The sequence below is a fragment of the Myxocyprinus asiaticus genome, chromosome 24, assembly GCF_019703515.2.
Source record: "Myxocyprinus asiaticus isolate MX2 ecotype Aquarium Trade chromosome 24, UBuf_Myxa_2, whole genome shotgun sequence".
NCBI classification, from domain to species: Eukaryota; Metazoa; Chordata; class Actinopteri; order Cypriniformes; family Catostomidae; genus Myxocyprinus; species Myxocyprinus asiaticus.
This window is the reverse complement of record NC_059367.1, coordinates 4,253,179-4,266,812: the sequence shown is the minus strand read 5'-3', so window position 1 is coordinate 4,266,812 and position 13,634 is coordinate 4,253,179. Positions and strand designations below refer to the sequence as shown.

At 34.9% G+C, this 13,634-nt stretch overlaps 1 protein-coding gene across 2 annotated transcripts; it reads right to left on the bottom strand.

The window, feature by feature from the left end:
* Positions 1–1,295: 1,295 nt before the first annotated feature.
* LOC127415423 (uncharacterized) lies at positions 1,296–13,492 on the bottom strand. 2 transcript variants are annotated; one of them, XM_051654132.1, is made up of 8 exons: positions 12,724–13,492; positions 12,255–12,544; positions 12,122–12,166; positions 5,306–5,387; positions 5,031–5,202; positions 4,325–4,428; positions 2,502–2,558; positions 1,296–2,422 (listed from the first exon to the last, which is right to left on the bottom strand). In XM_051654132.1, the coding sequence occupies exons 1-8, from the start codon at positions 12,732–12,734 to the stop codon at positions 2,278–2,280; spliced, it is 906 nt and encodes a 301-aa protein (XP_051510092.1). In that variant the 5' UTR covers positions 12,735–13,492; the 3' UTR covers positions 1,296–2,277. The 2 variants fall into 2 exon arrangements, with proteins under 2 accessions (XP_051510092.1, XP_051510093.1); XM_051654133.1 differs by having other exon boundaries at positions 4,325–4,422.
* Between the last annotated feature and the right edge of the window lie 142 nt (positions 13,493–13,634).

Below are 13,634 nucleotides of genomic sequence, written 5' to 3'. Positions count from 1 at the left end.
AAAATTCCTGGTAGGTTCAATTCAAGTTAAGCTCAGTCGACAGCATTTGTGGCATCAAGGTTACATTAAAGGGCTAGTTCAACCAAAAATGAAAATTCTCTCATCATTTACTCACCCTCATACCATCCCAGATGTGTATGACTTTCTTTCTTCTGCAGAAAACAAATAAAGATTTTTAGAAGAATATCTCAGCTCTGTAGGTCCATACAATGCAAGTCAACAGGGTCCAAAACTTTGAAGCTTAGAAAAGCACATAAAGGCAGCATAAAAGTAATCCATACGACTCCAGTGGTTTAAGCCATGTCTTCAGAAGCGATATTATAGGTGTGGGTGAGAAACAGATCAATATTAAAGGCCTTTTTTACTATAAATTCTCCTCCCTGCCCAGTAGGTGGCGATATGCATGAAGAATGTGAATTGCAAAAAACAAAGTAAAAGTGATGATTGATAGTACGAAAGGACTTAAAATTAATATTTTTATCACTCACATCTATCATATCTCTTCAGACGACATGGCTTAAACAGCTGGAGTCGTATGGATTAATTTTATGCTGCCTTCATGTGCTTTTTGGAGCTTCAAATTTCTGGTCACCATTCACTTGCATTATATGGTCCTACAGAGCTGAGATATTCTTCTAAAAATCTTCATTTGTTTTCTGCAGAAGAAAGAAAGTCATACACATCTGGGATGGCATGAGGGTGAGTAAATGATGAGAATTTTCATTTTTGGGTGAACTATCTCTTTAATTCTTCTGTTAAAATTTGTGGATTATTTGAGCTGTAAGGTTAAGTTGTCGTTTTTACGGTTTTAGGGTTCACAGCGTTATGTCGTCATGGCAACGAAGTTGTAAAATTGAATATAACTTTTCACAGAAAAAGTTAGTAAGCCATTTTATTACACGTTATCACACATTGTTTACATCTTGAGGCTATACTTTTGAAACACAGTATTTTTACATTTATGGATTGGCCTCATTCACTTCCATTGTAAGTGCCACACTGTAACCCAGATTTTTGCTTTTTGTTTTAAAAAAAAAGTTTTGTGGTAACCAACATTATGCCATAAATGTTGTCGATTGAGCTTTACTTGTATTGAACCTGGAATATTCCTTTAATTTTTGTGATGAATAATTTGCATTAAATTAGAAAAATGCAAAATGTAAGAATTTTTATTAGTGATCTCAAACTTTTGGACCCCACTTTATAAAATATATGGGTATATTATATTTATTATTAGTATTGATCATAAATGCATGCCAATTATCAATGTTGGACAGGTCTTGTCAGTCAAAAAAAGGCAAATGTGATTGGTGTATATTAAGATATTAATCAAAAAAGGATAACTGCACATGATACTGTTATAAACTGTTTTTATTGTGTAAATTGAATTAAATTAAAATGTTAAACAAGAGCAGTTTCAAGACTGGAGTGTGTCAGAGTTGAACTGAATGAGATACTGCCCTCTAAATCCCATTACTTAATAAGGCTCTTAAACGCAGTAATACGATGTGGTGTCTGCCAGGATCTTGGGCAATGATCGGAGTAGTCAATTATCCTTCAGGATATACTATAAAAACCAGCCACCCTCCTACATAGAAGGCCATTTAAAACATCCCGATTACTCACTGTGTGCGGTTTATATGTAAATTATAGACAGAAAACCTCAGTATAACACTTAAAAGACATTTCAATAATCCAGGAACAGGCCAGAACTCTTTTTCTTTGGTAAACACCCTACATTACCTCAGTAATAGAGTATGTTTGGAGACAAAAACTGCAGAAAAATCTCTTATATTCAAGATTGTTCACAGGCTCTTAGACAATGAAATTCTGTGTTGATGTTGTACAAAAAAAAACAACAAAAAAAAAATGCATAGAATATTGAGAAATAAAGAATTCAAAGACAATTCAACAACACGTTTAAATATCCTACAGTAACGTTGCTCATTTCCATTTCTCATTTCGGTGTGTCACGTCAAAAATGGAGATAACATTATAAGTCAGTCATGTAATGTAAAGCATTGATTCTGGCCGTTTCTTTGAAGAGGCTTTGATTACCTGTTATCTGAGAGGTTACAGTGATCTTCCTTTAGAAGGATGGGCAGATTAGCTTGAAACTCGTCTTGGCCACTTGGCTGCTTCCGTGGAAAGATTATTTAGTTCATTAGGGAATCTAACATGATCAACAGCCTCAACACATTCTTACTTTATCTATAGCTCTCTGTGCTGAAGGAAAAAACTATATATATATTTGACATTTCACACGATCATTGCACTTTATTTGTCAAGACAGTTCACAGTTCTTCTAAGCCGCATTTTGTGCACGTCTTGCGCCCTTCTCTGCCGTTCTGACAAGGTGCTGCTGAAATTGCATTTGATGTCCGGGAGAATCACAGTTTCTCTACTGGTCTGACTGGGGTTCCTAGGAGTCAAAATAAAAAAAAATTAGAATTCAAAAATTGACCTCAGATTTTGCGTTAGAAGTACTAAAGTCAACCTACTGTTTCTTTGGCAATGGTATGAGAGGTAGTTTTGGAAAATGCTTGAAAACTTCATCCCTAAAAGACAAGACATAATGATGTTAAAGTAAATTATTTTACACATGGTTTCTTGGTTATATTATGATTAAATTTAAAGCTGAAGTATGTAACTGTTTTGGTGTTACTTTCTTGCAGGCGGCATTTTTAGGCTGGGTGGCTGTGACAGTGAGAGACAGCGATGTGAAGTCGATCGTGGCCCCCTTCAGCATATCACGGCACCATTTTGTGGCCCCTTTCGGCATATCACGGCATCGTTTCACGGCTGGCCCACAGGGACAAGTCCTGGTTCTTTCGATGGCCAGTCCACCTCTGCTCACGGATATGCTCGTCCACAGACATTCAGTCTAATTTTCAGTTCATGCACCACCCCCATTGTTTCTTTGAATATCTCGGCCTCTGAGTGGACTAGAAGCTCAATCTAGGTGTGTTTAGAAAGCTGAGATCCTCCTCTTTTCGATGACATTTTATAATCAAAAGTCGATAACATATATTTCCGATGATTTGTTTAGCATGCTTTTCCTGCTGGAAAAATGTTTGTTCTTGACATCTAAGATATAACATTGGATTATTCACACAAGCAAACTCACAGACAAGAAAAAATGGCTATTTTTTTTTTTTTTCGAAAACTGCCTAAGGTAAAAGTGTACATAACATTTTTAGCTATTTGGGGCTTACAGCAGCAGTGATCAGCACATAAAAGAAACATTTGTATTTGACGTGTTACAAATATTTCACTTTGTGATTCTTTTGGAAATCTTTTAAACTGTGGTATTAGGACAGCAAAATAATTTGATATATGATATGGGTGTATTTAAGTGCTATTTTAAAAACTTTTATATTCATATTTATATTTCTACCACATGACCTCTAGGTGGTGCTGATTTGCGACATGAATGTTTTCACACCTGATTTTGTTATTTTATGTAACATAAATGCAGAAGTGATGGTTAATTATGAAAAGGTCAGATTCTAAGCTTTCAACCAATACCCCATATGTCTGACTTATGTATTTGTTGACAAACATTTTAAGTTTTTTTGTGATATAGCGCCCACTTTTGGACCCGCCGACGGGTCCGCAGAGTTGAAGAGGTTAATCTGCAGAGACAGCCATAAGTAAGCCATTCATAGGTTTATTTTCTTGAAAACTTTAAACACTGTCTCTATGGCGCTATGACACTAACACTAACACTGACCCGACCAATGGCCTGAGTTGGGGGCGGGACTATCTGTTTAATCAACAGATTTTTCAAAAAGTTGTTTATTTTTGCATTTTCCGTTTGGAGAAATTACATACTTCAGCTTTAAATAATAGTATAACATGTCCTGATCACATTTCACCCCAAAATAAAAAAATATATAGTTTTTGCATAAAGAAAATTAAGACTAGTTTTAGGACCATGAAGATTTTTTTTGCATTGTGATTACATTACTGCATTTTTTCATGACAATAAAGCACATTAAATATTACAAAAATATTATACATATTACATACTATACTATTTAAATTATTTATCATTGCTTTTTGTATTACAGTAATGAACATTAGAATTTTTGAAATATGGTAATGAGAATCTGGGAGAAAATGAGCTGAATTGTCATGAAAATTATGTCAGTACAAAAAGTCTAAATGGTCCTAAAACAGGCTTCATTTTATTTATACAATAAAATAAAAAAAAAAATAATAATATATATATATATATATATTATTTTTTTTAAGGGTGATATATTTCCCGGCCATGTTCTTGATAATTTCAGGAGATTCACCCAACAGAATAATAGTTCACCTGGTGTTGTCATAGAGACAGGCCCTTGCGAGAGAGACAGTTTCAGTGGACGACTTCTTTTTGTTTAAGACGATATCTCTGAGGACAGTCTTGATCCGCTGCAGCTGAGAAAAAGGGTATTTTTTGAGGGCGACCACAATTTCCTGTCCTTTTAATCTAGGCACCTGGTATCCCATTACAATTTTTAAAGCATGAAATTAATCTAGAATGAAAAGTAGTTCGTTTTAAACACATAAAATGTCAGTACTGTGAGAAAAAAAATAATTATCAAACAAATATTTGTCTTCAATTTATAGGAAATGTAAGTTAATAACTACACACCAACCTATAGTCCCAAACAAGCTAACACCTACTCAGTCTGTATGTTTACATGCACAGTTATAACCTATAATCAGGTTATAAAATTGTATTCAGTAATGTCCCAAATTTGGGTGAAATATTTCAAAACCTTATATAAATGTAGGCTAAAGTAAAAGAAAAACAACTCCTATAATATTTAGTTTGACCTCCTAAGGTTGACAGTCAGCATTTTGAAGGTTTAGCAACTCCTTTCACTGACCATTAATTGAAAAAAAAAAAAAAAATAAAAAAAAAATATATATATATATATAAAAATAAAAAATAAAACTAAGTTTTTGAAATGCCTCTAAACTTCACTAAGTCTTCATTATATGAGTCATAACAGATGTAATGGATCACTGCCGACCTCTTGACCCTGTGAGGTGTTAGCGTGATAGAGCTGTCGTATGATGACCTCATACTCCTTTAGGGTGGGCGTGCGGGGATTCTGGGATGGACTACAAGTGATTCTGAGGGGGAGCAGCGATGTAACTGGGCCTCCACCTGACCCCACGTGAGCCTCCGGCACCTTCTCACAGCTGCAGAAGATAAACAACAGTGTTATTTACTTAATAAGGTGAGGTCATTTAATCAGAATTTATAGAGATTTACCACAAACATTATTGTGTGAGTCATTATCACCTAATGAATCTACACTGAGAATTCTTCTCGGGTGAACCATCACTGCTGGATTTTGTGGAGTTACTGTTGGACCATTTGGAATCTGTATGGAAAAATGCATTTTGAAACAGACTTGACAAAAAAATGTAACAAACAGGGTGAATCTCCCAAGGAAATTTCTAGGTCATATTTCACACAACATTTTTCTGAGTTCAAAGTCATTTTGATATTTTTTCTGGGGTTTTAGTTTAAAGATATCTAAGTGGTATAACCATCTGGAGACAGTTAAAAAAAAGTATCATTAAAAGCTGAAGCATGGCATGAGCAGTGCAGAATAATCTATTACTATTATTTCTTTAAAAAAGTAAACCAATTTTCTTTTAAAATATGATTAATATTTGAAAAACTTTTGTTCACCAAATCACAGTCATGTGTTGTAACCCACCTGTAGGTAACAACTGTGTTTTAAAAACATAAAACAGAAGACCTCTTTAGACCCTCAATACTGTGCGCGTAATTTTAAAACAATATCAAAAAAAATGTCATATAATTAAATAACAACATTTTGACATTTTTATCAAAACACTAATTTTGTTCAGGTCATTTGGTGTAACCATGAGAAAACATCTTTGTATTCTTGACTTCAGAATTCATGATATTTGTGGAAAAAATTCACCTTGAAACATGTAAAATCTCACAATTTGGAATGCACTACTTAGTAGGTCCCTGTGGTGGCGCAGTTACTCACCACAATCCGGGTGGCGGAGGACAAGTCTCAGTTGCCTCCGCTTCTGAGACCGTCAATCTGTGCATCTTATCACGTGACTCGTTGTGCATGACACCACGGAGACTTGCAGCATGTGGAGGCTCATGCTATTCTCCACGATCCACACACAACTTACCACACACCCCATTGAGAGCGAGAACCACTAATTTTGGACCAATAAGATTTATTTTCATGACACGTCCTCTCAAATTTGCATTATGCTAAAATTGTTCATATGAATATATCCCTACTTGGACTATAGTAATCACTGTTGGGTGTAAACTGATTACAAATTAGTTACTGAAATCTAATTACTTTTATTTAAAAGATTTTAATTTCAATTTAGTACATTACTTGGGTTACACATTTCTAAAATAATAGTGTAATTTTTTTCTTTTAGAAAGTAGCTTAAAAGTAATTAGTAATGATTACTTTTTAATGAAGGAATCAGTAAAGTAATCTGATTAAAATTCTAGAAAAGTACATAGTAATTTGTAGTGGATTACTTTTTTGAGTAACTTGCCCAACTGATAGTAATAAGAATTGGGGTGACTGAAAACATGCTTAACCCTTACGCATACCTCGGGTCTTTAGTGACCCAGGACCTCATTTCACCCCCTGTGCCTCACCCATTTTCTGGAGTTATGCTCACAACTCTTTAGTATTCCTCAACCTTTCTCTTATATATAGTGCAACACAAAAAATGCCAAAATTGCATTGGAGACCCTAGATACAGTATATAAGTGTCAGGTTTGTTTTTGTGCTTCCATAAATTATATTTTTTATGATTATTTCATATCTCCATAAGTTTACTATCACAGGATATCTATTTCTTTGTTTACTATAAGAGAAATGAGTGCTATATTCATACAAATAAATACTATATCGCGTGGATTTTCTGTGCAACAATGGTCAATTATCAATATCCATATGTTTGTACATATACATATTAAACATGCTATTTCTTACTCAAGGTGGTGCTGTTGTTTCAGTGATTGACTTGATTTACATTTGACTGCTATTTGATGAAGAAGCAACGTGGAAGTAAACTATAGCAAGTGTAACACAAGAACAGTATGATATGATTTTTGTCATTTGGGTGTACTACTGAAATAATGTTCATCTATTTAGACTCAATAAGTGCCTGAGAAAATACTTGTGTAGCTTATTTATATCTTAAGTGTAGATGTGTTATGTGTAGCTCAATATGTGTTTGACTATGGCAAGCCGTTTTAGCTTTTATTCATTTGCAAGACATGAATTCTTGATATCAAAAATGGGATTTGAACTAGTAAAAACTATAATTTTTTATATCTATAATTGAATCAACAAATAAATTCCAACTAATAAAAATACTAATTTTTGATATCAGTAATTCAGTTTTCACTAGTGACAATTGTCATTTCTGATATCTGTAATGTAATTGTTACTAGTAAGAAAGTCTTTTTAGATATCATTAAATACACTCCAAATTATTGATATCTGAAATCCACTTCCAGATATCAGAAATACCAAATGCAACATGTTGAAATTAATCTACTGATATCAAAAATTACCATTTTCACTAGTTGTAATTCAATTGTTGATATCAAGAATGAACATTTTACTAGTAACAATGTAATTATTGATATCAGGAAAGGGAGCTCGACTAGTAACAATTATTGCCTTGATATCTAAAATAGCCTTTGCAACTAGTGAAAATAGAATTACTGATATCTAAAATGTGATTTACCTAGTAAAAATACTATTATCGATATCTAGAAATACAATTTTAACAGGTAAGAATAGCTATGGTAATGAGTTTAAGAATATTAATGAGACCTTCCCATGAATTCAATTTTGGCGCCAGTAGTAGCAGGTTAAAAAATAGAAGGAGATATTCCATGTGGGTAAAAACAGCTCGTTTTATTTAAAAGTTTTTATTTTTATGTTTAAGAACCGGAAAATGAGAATTCATTTAAATGTTTCTTTTTTGTTCATTGTTAAAAATAAAAACAATATTAGATTTGCATATTTGGGCGGCACTGCAATACCCCTTTCATCTGATTGGCCAACCCGTGCCGTCTTCTGTACTGCCTTAATCCTTTTAGCCAGAATAACAGTTAAATATTAAATACTGTCCCGAACTACCGCTCACAGTAAACTACACATGCCATATGCAGAAAAATCTTGTTGCTGGGCACAAAACTGGTGCTGTTGCGAGGTGTTGTCTCTAATGGATGACGCAAAAGAGATCGCAAGCCACATCATATGCTTACTGGGAATTTAGTCTGCTAAAAAGAGACCACTCCAAATTTTTCCTAAATCAGCATCTCTACATCTATAGCAGCCATTCCATTCCAATGTCTGTTGAATTCCTGCTTGGACTTTTGCGCCAGGAGTGGCATAAAGTCACCCAACAGCAATGTGGAAGACTTGTAGAGAGCATGCCAAGACGCATAAAAGCCGTGATTGAAAATCAAGGTTATTCCTCCAAATATTGATTTCTGAACTCTTCCTGGTTAAAACATTAGTATTGTGTTGATTAATAAATGAATATGAACTTGTTTTCTTTGCATTATTCGAGGTCTGAAAACACGGCATCTTTTTTGTTATTTTGACCAGTTGTCATTTTCTACAAATAAATGCTCTAAACGACCATATTTTTATTTTCATTTTGGGAGAAGTGTGGTCAGTAGTTTATAGAATAAAACAAAAATGTTCAATTTACCCAAACACATAACTATAAATAGTAAATCCAGAGAAACTGATCATTTGGAGTGGTCTCTTAATTTTTTTCAGAGCTGTATATAATATATTATTTTTATATTGAATAAATTGTATGATTTTGTAATAAATTTGTTGGGATTAAGGGAGTACAGAAGGAGCAGGTGTAAATTATTCATTCTAACTAACATTTTATAAATGAAAACCTTCATGAATACTGCAATATACTGCTCATTATTCATAAATAAGGGTCATTGTGCGGTCTACGTGCCGACGGAGTTACAGTCGGGACGACTTTTGTCAGAATAATTAGTCTTAGCTATAGTTTTAAAAGAGCGTTTAAAATTGACATTGCTCTTTCATGCTTTTTCTGACATGAGAATCTAGTAACGAAAGACTAACTAAACGCCTCCTATCTGCTGCTGTCTGCCCAAGGAAAAAGTCTTCTTTCCTGCTAGAAGCCAAAATTGAGGAGGAATGGGTGTTACAATAGCGCATAATAACATAAATAAATGTTCTAGAATGCTAATATTGTATGTCTGTGTGTTACCGTATGGTAATAAAGTACAAGAAGACAGCGCAAAAAATATATAATAATGGGCGCACCCTTTCAACCAAATTTAGACCTGCATTTAATCCAAGCACAAACATTATAGAAATTCTCAGTTATTTTTATGGAATGTATTAACTAAGCTTCAGATGGGGGTTCTTCTTATAGGCTAAATGTTGATATCAGGTACACTGAAAAAGTCATGTATGCGCTTTTCAAATTGTCCGATTGCACAATTATTTCCCTTCAAAGCCGATTGACAGGTATAACTTTCACCCTACACTCAAAAAATATTTTAGCATATATACTGTATATATACATATGTATATATACAGTACTGTGCAAAAGTCTTAAGCACATAAGATGTTTCACAAAAGCATTTGTCTTCAGATGGTTATTTACATCTTCAGCTTTAGTGTGTTAATAGGAAATATAAATGTTAGACTCCCAAACATTACTTTTGCAAATAGATTAGATTAGAATAGAAGAACAGGGAGCCCTGCAACAGATGTCATGGCCCCCACAGAGCCCCCACTGAACATCGTGTCAGTCTGAGATTACATAAAGAGACAGAAGTAATTGAGACAGCCGAAATAGATAGAAGAACTGTGACGAATTCTCCAAGAAGCTTGACACATCCTGTCAGCCAACAACCAAGAAAAACTGTGTCCAGGTGTACCTAGGAGAATTGGGGCTGTTAAAGGCAAAGGTGGTCACACCGAATATTGATTTAGCTTTTTTATGTTTACTGGATTTGTATGACATTAAGTGATAAATAAAAACTATTTATGGCATTATTTTTGAAGACATCCTCACTATGCAACATTTTTCACAACTGCCTAAAACTTTTGCACAGTACTGTATACATATATATATATATATATATATATACATACACACACACACATACACACTGGTGGCCAAAAGTTTGGAGTCAAAGTCATGACATCACTGATGTAAAAAAACAGCACCATCACTATTTGAAAAAAGTCATTTTTGATCCAACACCTTATCCTTTAGTAATTATGCTAAATTGCTAATTTGGTACTAGAAAATTACTTGACAATATATCAAACAAATTATTGGTTCGTTAAATGAAGCTTAACATTGTCTTTGTGTTTGTTTTTGAGTTGCCACAGTATGCAATAGACTGGCTCTAGAAACTCGTCAGTCAATCATTGTTTTGAGGAATGAAGGCTATACAATGCTTGAAACTGCCAAAAAAACTGAAGATTTCATACAAAGGTGTACACTACAGTCTTCAAAGACAAAGGACAACTGGCTCTAACAAGGACAGAAAGAGATGTGGAAACAAGAGGATAAGTATATCAGAGTCTCTAGTTTGAGAAATAGACACCTCACATGTCCTCAGCTGACAGCTTCATTGAATTCTACCCGCTCAACACCAGTTTCATGTTTCAACAGTAAAGAGAAGACTCAGGGGTGCAGGCCTTATGGGAAGAATTGCAAAGAAAAAGCCACTTTTGAAACAGAAAAACAAAAAGTAAAGGTTAGAGTGGGCAAAGAAACACAGACATTGGACAACAGATAACTGGAAAGGAGTGTTATGGATCTTAACCCCATTGAGCATTTGTGGGATCAGCTAGACTGTAAGGTGCGTGAGAAGTGCCCGACAAGACAGCCACATCTATGGCAAGTGCTACAGGAAGTGTGGGGTGAAATGTCACCTGAGTATCTGGACAAACTGACAGCTGGAATGCCAAGGATCTGCAAACTGTCATTGCTGCACGTGGAGGATGTTTTGATGAGAACACTTTGAAGTAGTTTTGAACATTTTTTTCAAATTGTAATAGTAATTTTTCATGTTATTAATGTCCTGACTATACATTGTGATCAGTTGAATGCCACTTTGGTGAATAAAAGCACCAGTTTCGTTCCATAAGAGCAAAACCTGTACATTATTCCAAACTTTTGCCGCCAGTGTATATATCGTGAAGGAGGGAACAAAACGAATTTATTGACACACATGATGTATTTTCCTGGACAACTAAATACCTGAGCGGTAAAGAATGCACAGATGAAGTTCTTTGCCAAAGAGATGTTGCCCTTCAACACTGTTGTAAAGCCATCTTTCACAATGTTGAACAACACACATTTTAATTGCACTAATTTTTTTTCCAGTTTCATTTGAATTTTTTGTTAAAATAAATAAAAAATAACATTCAAAGTTTGAAATCAAGATGTCTTGCTTTATTGTGTAGGCTTAACCCTAACCCTGTTTAATGACCCCATAGTACCACCTAGCATCCAACCCGCGGTAATACCAGTGTTTGTCGGTTTGAACGTGAATTGTTGATATCAACAATTCATATCCTGCCAATGAATACAAGCAAAAACGGCTTGCCATATTTTCACTGGCAGTTGCATCTCATTAAATTTCAGTGTGAAAGTAATGAATCCTGTTCTAGATTTGTGCATTATCTATTTAAAATATGAAAAATAAAACATCAAAATATATTTTGAATATTTTCTAATAGTCTTGAAAATATTTGGAAAATGTTACACTATCTGGGCATTTTGTAGATCCATTTTTGATAGGCACACGTGACATGTGTCTAAAGACCTGAAAATGTAAGAGTGTTTGGTGAAATTCCCACGCAGTTAAGGGTTAATTGTCATAAAAAATGATGTAAAAAAAAAAAAAAGCCAAACTTCTTAATAGGCTTCACTTTCTTTATGTAAATAAACCATTTTGGGTTGAAATATTAATATGTTCTCGACTGGACATTGATAGTGAGAATGACACAATATGAATATGACAACTGGAAAATGAGGTTTGTTAATCAAAATATACCTTTTGGTGAATGCTGGTGCTCCATAATCAACTGATATTGTAATTCTGTAAAGGAAAAACAAATATACAATCTGCCACCTGGTGTGAGCTTATACATCCAGATTATCCACAATATGTGCCATATTATTCATACCTTTATTAATACGCTTCAGATCTTCTATTTCAGCATGCAATCTCTCCAGTGTGTCCTTATGCTGTTGTTGCAGGAACAGAATATCTTTCTCCAGAGAGGCAATGCGTGTGTCATTTGCATCTACTCTGGGCGGAGCAGCTGGTTTTAGACTTCTGAGGTCCAAAGGTGGAGATCTGACCACACAGTCACTAGACAGAAGCTTTGGGTATCTCACCCTGTCCAGATCTCGAACCCTGGACCAGCTGGGTAGGTTCCTCAGGGGTGGCAGATTGCTGCTGGGCATGGTGCTACTGAAAAGGTGAACTAAAATTGTTTTTTGACATATGATGTGTTCATAAACACTATTTGAGCCTAAATACACCTCCAAGTGCTTAATAGGACAAATATTAATCAAGCCTAAACTACAGTGTGCATTCTGTGTCTTTAACGACTTCCTGTTGTGTTACCTGCTCATTTACATACGACATACCTTATCTCCATAATGGATATACGCTCAGGTTTCGCCACCCATCACTTTACGATCAACATTGAAGGAACGTTTGATCCAATGAGGCCCATCTCCGTTAATATGCGATCAAACTACGCAATTTATGTGAATATTTCAATACAATTTCTAGGAGAGAGCCTCATTTGAGGTGGTACCGGTGTCGCTTCCTGCATGAATCAAACTTTGCTTTGGCAACCGCGCGCGACCGAGGCTGTCTAGAAGGTAACCCCGCGGCAGCGTAAGTCTCGCGAGAGTCTCTTTCACTGTTACTAAGGTTAGGTTTAGTTTTGTGGTAAGGTTAAGTTTAGGTTTAGGGGTAGGTGTAGGGTTTCTGTAGGACTCTAAATAAGCACTAAACACACAGGATGTGAACGTTCAATGTGGCTCTCGCGACACTTCATGCAACTACGGGGTTACCTTCTAGACACGACCCGTGAGTGATCAGGCGCGTTCAGAAAACACACGCACACATTTTTTGACACCATTTTTTACTTTAAATGTCAGTAAACGCATTTCAAATGAAACACAAAAAGGAAATTTGAAATAAAGTACAACACAGACCAAAAAAAAAAAAAACCTGTGTAAATTAAACAACGTATGAAAGCTAACCAATCACATCATAGTCCATTTATGTGCAGTATCAAATATGTCATGCAGTGATTTATCAAAAATAATCAGACCACAAGCAAAAGCTAGTGAAATTGTGGATACAATCATGATCCAATTTAAGACTCTTTCATCAGGATGTTCTCATACTATGACTACCAAAACACACCAAACACAATTTCACCAAAAACAAAAACAGACACAGAAAATCAGGAATACAGAATACATTCACAATCTGATGTTGGCAAACCTGAACGCTTCCAAATTACAGGTACATTATGATGCTG